General features: G+C 43.7%; 1 protein-coding gene across 1 annotated transcript in view; it reads left to right on the top strand.

Annotated features, from left to right (window-relative positions):
- Positions 1-3,485: 3,485 nt before the first annotated feature.
- Positions 3,486-6,000, top strand: part of pdzrn4 (PDZ domain containing ring finger 4) — a 37,639-nt gene continuing 35,124 nt past the window's right edge. The window contains exon 1 of the mRNA XM_085769338.1: positions 3,486-3,963. Within this exon, the coding sequence (XP_085625464.1) occupies positions 3,895-3,963 (69 nt within the window). The 5' untranslated portion in view covers positions 3,486-3,894. The remainder of the gene's footprint in view (positions 3,964-6,000) is intronic.

The raw sequence follows: 6,000 nt of genomic DNA, 5'->3' as shown, positions 1-6,000 counted from the left end.
GGATACTGTGCCTTCTGAACGCATCAGTGAGGAATTCGCTGGGTTACAATTACCAGCTCTACCTATACCTGACAACTCTGTGTCCAAGAAGTTTCTTTATGAAAGTTTACATTCAGATTTGCTATATATTCAATACTGAAATGGTTCAAAGCTTAACTAACGTGTTTCTATTTTCAGAGGGGGACATGCGAAGTGCCCCATTTTCTTTCAATCACAGCCACACAGGACATTATGCTAATGTGGTGTTTCAGGCTTCCTTTGAAGTGCAACACTTTTCCCCTGCAGCAAGCTATTTTTGGTTAACCTTTGACTGACTGGCAGATCACACTTTTTTTTTTTACCATAAAATATGAAATGACCAGCACAGCTGTTTGAACCCACCTCAGCCCTCCTCACCTTAAAGTTAACTACTTGTCTAAGACTTTATTGAACATGCAACTTTACAGGTATGACACCATTCTGCTGCTGTATTGCCAGTCCAGTTCTCAGACATCAAAGACCAAGAGGGACATTTTGTTTGTGCAAATCTGCAATATTCCCTGTGTAATTTCTCATCTCTAGGTTTCGAATCCCACCTCTCTTAAAGTTATATGACTCTCTTCAATTTTATATGAGAACATGAGGTAGGCATCTGTCCGGTGTCTCATGCACATGTAGGGACAATAATACGGGATGATGAAATGCAGGGCGAGAGAAACTGTAGAGATGATGGAAAGTGGGTGAAACGAACAATGAAAAAGGATGGAGACAGGCCGTAAATGATCGCAATGATGATGTCACCATAGAGACACCATTAATCTCAGGTGTTCTTTAATTTCAGAGGATTATGACGGACATTTAAAGCTTTCAAGAACTACAGTGTGTGCGTTTATGTGTGAGACTGTGTGTAAGTGGACACACACATTTAGCTCTGTTTTTTTGTCCATCAGCAAATCTGAGCTTATGTAGGATCACAGTGACAGTTTAATCATTCTGGTAATATTGTTAATCCCACACTCAGACTGCAAACATCAGCACCGGGGTGAGAGTTGAGAGGGATTGAAAAGAGGAAAAGAGGAACAAGGAAGAGAACATGAAAACGGTCAAAGAAAGGAAGAGAGGAACCCGAAAGTTCATTAGTTGGTGATGTCAGCCTGAGAAGTCACCTTCAGAGGTCAGCAGAGACAGCGGTGACCTCATCAGAGCGGGACAAAAGTGCTTTGGCGGAAAGGGTTAAGTGTTATCTGGGGGGCTGTATCTGGATCTGCTCCGACGCCCTTGACTGAGCCACTGTGGTTTTTGTACCTGCATGACTGGTGATAAGGAGGATGACGCATCTGTGCTCTCTGCTTATAATCTCAGCAGTGACGGCTATTCGTCATGAACACAGGGTGTATCCGCCTTCCGACTGGGAACAGCCTCGCTATAATCAAAACTACAAACTGGAGACATATGAAAGGACATCAGACAACAACAACAACAACAAAACAACAGCATTGTGGACCATGCTTAAGAACAATCAGTATCAGTTTGCAGGAGATTCTGCTCCCAAACACTTGACAGAAATGTGGCAAATGTCACAGCGGGCTCCCTCCGCTTCTCAGGTCCCTGCTCTTTTGTCAAGGTGTAAATGACAGCAGGTGTCACAGATCCTCCACTCCTATTGAACAGACAGGTAATGAAAGAGAGAGAGACAGAGGGAGAGGACCAAACAAAACCCCACAAGCCATGTGTGCAACAGCGAATCAGAGCAGTGGCAGCAGAGTCTGCCAATGACACACCTCGTTTCTAAAATAAAGAGAAGTTTACCACAAACCAAAGAACAAGACCCAGGACAAGAAGCAGTTTAACAGTAACCCTAACCTAACAACACACAACTGCAGGACAGCCTCAAACAGTGCAAAATAAAAATAATAATACAAGATAAAGACATTAAAAAAACACACACAACACAGTACAACACATAGTTAAACACTGAGTTATTTCCATGCAGTACAGTATAATGTTTGGTCCAAAATGTAACAGGTTTTGGACCAAAAGTAATATCAAGAGGAAATGCAGATAAACTTTGTCCACCTCCCACCTGGAAGCTAGTTAACCTTCTGTAGCTTTATAGCTTCAACTTCCCAGGTCACTTGCAAACTTGATCAAACCATGAATCTGTGATGTTGTGAAGAGAGGTCCTGACTCATTATGTCAAACCACCACCTTATGTCAGTGTTTATAGGTTTTTACATACAGTAGCTGTGACTTGTTTCTGTCAGTACCGCTCTGGTGCATGTGTCACATCAACATTGGTTTTCAAATGTGATTTGAAGAATGCAAAATGAAACAGATTAGCAGCAGGATCGGTTCAGATTTTCTTCCACGAAAAGTGCAGAAAAATGTTAATCAAGTAAACACATTGAAGTCATTTTGTTTTCAAATGTGAAATCAAGCCCTTGATATTTCCCTATAACCTTTACCAAGTGTTGTTATAGTGCTTAAACAGAACCATAAAAAGGTTCATTGACAACTTTTCCTCATTACACTGATAAAAAAAAAAAGTAATCTAGGCTTCATTACATTTCTGTCAAAACATATCTGCTGTGGCAAATTAGCCTAATTCCTAGCGTGACAGGGTTGTAATATCACCGCTTTTTCAATTTATCTTAGCAGCATCTCCGGGTCCTCCGTCTACTTCTCTCCTCCTTTTTCCATCACCCTCTCTTTCCTCCACTCCCCCTCTGTCCCTCTCCCCTGCAGAGTGGGGGCAGTTGGGCTGGAAGCTAATTTGAAGCCAATCAATACTGGTCTGTGTTTCTTCCTGTGTGTCAGCCCAGTCAGACAAGCCCAGTTCCCCTGTCTAACTGCCTGCAGAGGGAGAGAGAGAGGGGGAAGCATCAGTTTGGTGACTATCGCTCTCTGACTTTAAATCTATGGCGGCGGCTAAACTGCACTCCTCCAACTATTGTACCGAGGGCAAGAGGCTATCAGATTGAATCCAAATGAGATTGATTTCCATGCCAAATCCAGTTGTCAAATGTGTGCACTGACAAATAGCCCTCTCAGTAACTTGATTAACTGTGTGGATGGCATTTTAACTCCTGTTAGATTTTTGTATTGATTTTGTTTTGCACAAAAGTATGGGGATATGGATTTTTTCTTTTTTTTGGTAGAATGTGTAAACACTGACAACAAACAGATGCACTCTTGAGCATACAAATAGAGATGCAGGCGCCAGTGCATTCTGGTACACACACAAACACAAACACACACCCTCGTGCACACAAAAACACATGCTGCATGTCCTTCACTCTGCCTGCATGCAACAACACTGATGCTCAGATACTGAATCTGCCCGAGATAAGACCAGTCCCCTCCCTTTTCTCCCAGCCCCTCTCCTTAAACAGCCAATGAGGAAGCTGCCTATTCATGAGCAGGAGTAGGAGCGGGCGTGTGTAGACAGCCTGCCACAGGAGGAGGTGTGTCCTCGTGAGCCAAAATGTGTGTGTGTACGAGCGTGTGCTCACACTGAGAGAGGAGGTGGTGGAGAAAAGACAGTGGAAAGAGTGTATGTAGGCATGCAAGTGAGAATCAAGGGAAGGAGTGACAGGCAAGAGGGAAAGAGAATCCAGGTGCTACTACTCATCTTACCACTGATACACTCTCCACAAACACACACACACACACTGAAGGAACTGCACCCACAACCTCCACTAAGGCAGTGAACTGAACCACATGTGTTGCGTTGCGTTGCGCGCTCGGAGCGACAGAGGGGATCTCTGAGGATACACGGATGAGAAAGTGGTGTGTGGGGGAGCCAAAGGAAGAGGAGCCCCAGTGTGTTTCGCCCCGGGGGGAGCTCACACACACCGCAGATAGCACACACAATCCAGCGGGCACTCAGCAAGCACTGTTTCCCTGACAACTAGAATGGGCTGCAATTTGTGCACCTTGCAGAAACGGGAGGAACACTACAAACTGCTGTATGAGATTGCACAGGTAAGTGAGACTCAAGGATGTTTTTTTTGGTTCTGGTGCGGTCGGTGAAGAGCATCATCGCTATGATGAACTTAATGACGGAGGTAATGATGGAGGTGGATAATGACAGGAGGGATTTGGTGTCTGAAAACAAGTGGATTTCCCTACAGTGAGTGACTGAGGATGGAAGGCGAGGGTGAGTAAAGTCAGAGCAGATACAAGAAGGACTCAGAAAGAAGACGGGTTGAATGAGGAACCAGGAGGAAAAAATGGGAGAGGTACATGAGAGAAATGTACAAAAATGAGTTACTTCCAAGCAACCAGGCAAAGTGTGTGTGTGTGTATGTGTGCATGTGTGTGTACCTCTCCATCAAAGTGAGTGGAGCTAGTTATTTCTCCTCAGTAGCAGGAGATGTGAGAACAAGTTCAGCTTTTCTTCCCGCGCTGGCTCCAGGGGAATAATTCATCACATCTCCTCAGCTCTGCGACTGTCTAGAAGCCAAAACAGTTCAAAGAACAACCAGTAAATGTGTTCTGCTGTTTTTTTTTCTTCGTCTTCTTCAACGTCTCTCTGTTGTTTGTCAGAAGTGGACAGACATTTTTTTTCTTCTCCTTGACCTGATATGACAGCTTTGTACATTGCTTCTGTCATAGAAGGATAGAAGGATTTCTTTCAGCTTTTGTGACTTTGATGTTGTTATCGTTGAGAGCTTACAACTCCGCCGATGTGCCCGATGAGTTCATTTACCTTTTTAACTTTTTAAAATTTCTAAAATACCAGGGCAGGAGTCAAATGTAAGAATGTAAAATATTTGTAGAAGAGTTGGTACAGATACAAGCTGTGGAATGACACTACCTGCAGAAACATACATTCTGTCACAGTTAGCGGTAAATGTGTAACTTGTCATCTTGTACTGGGCTTGGCTGATATGTGTAGATTAGATAAGGAGGTGTTAAGTGTGAATCTATTAGGGAGAAAAAAAATCTTCAGAGTATCATGTTAGAAACATATGAAAATGATGTGTTTGTTCTCTTTGGCCACTTCCTTTGGTATTGTAGCTGGTTTCAGGTGAGGACACATCTAAAGTGTGGTGACATTGTTTTCACAGCAGCTATTATGGTTGTGTGTGGGAGCCGGGAACACGTGCCTCGGCTTTCCACGGCTGCTTGTGTACAGTACGCACCAATGCCAGCCCAGCGGCAGCGAGGATTCATTCATCATTTAGTATCTTACACAGTTACAGACGGCAGGGAAACTGGATACGGCGCGGTAATGAGACTGAGCAGGACGGCTGAATGCTTCATGTTAGTTTAATATCACCCAAAACATCCATTAATACCAGAAATATATACCATCCTAGCACTGACGGGAGGAAACTTTTACGTGTCCAATAAGATATAAGACCATACTGTAATATGTGATTGGGCTTTACGACAATACAGCTGCTGCCAGTTGTTTGAGGTGGTGATAATAATGTTGCTGACAACAAGGGCTTGTTCTTATTGTCGGGTCTCAAAAATGTGAGAAATACATTATCAGCACTCCAACCCTCCATCGCTGCTAGATGCTGCTTTATAAATGTTTTTTCCACTGTGCTGCAGTCTCAAGCTAATTAAGCTCTCAGACTAAATGCCCCCATGCTCTAATGAGATAGTGGATGTCTGCGTTGTCTGTCTGGGTGGAGGAGCATGGAAATTAACCATGTCAATTAAAGGAAACTCTAGGAGGTCATTGCTCCTTTTTTGTATTGTTGAGGTGAACTGAATGTACACGGCAGAAACAAAAGGCATCCATGCTAAAGCTCAGGCTATTTTTATTTGCTGTTACAGAGCAGTGGGTGTAATGTACAGTATCATCAAGCAATTGGCTGCTAACAATGAAAAAAGAACCTTATGGTTTCCTCCTATTTCCGCATCACCCTGTAGGTGTCCTGGCACTCTGGCACACATCCAGCAATACTGAGCGTGAGCGAGCGCACCCGCTCACTGTTAAACGCTCTGCAGTGTGTATGTGACAGTCGGCGAACACCTACCGCTCTCATTACCAGTGTGAAAGAA

Source organism: Trachurus japonicus, chromosome 23 (genome assembly GCF_045865225.1).
Source record: "Trachurus japonicus isolate A0001 chromosome 23, Traja_1.0".
NCBI classification, from domain to species: Eukaryota; Metazoa; Chordata; class Actinopteri; order Carangiformes; family Carangidae; genus Trachurus; species Trachurus japonicus.
This window is presented reverse-complemented; position numbering and strand designations above follow the sequence as displayed.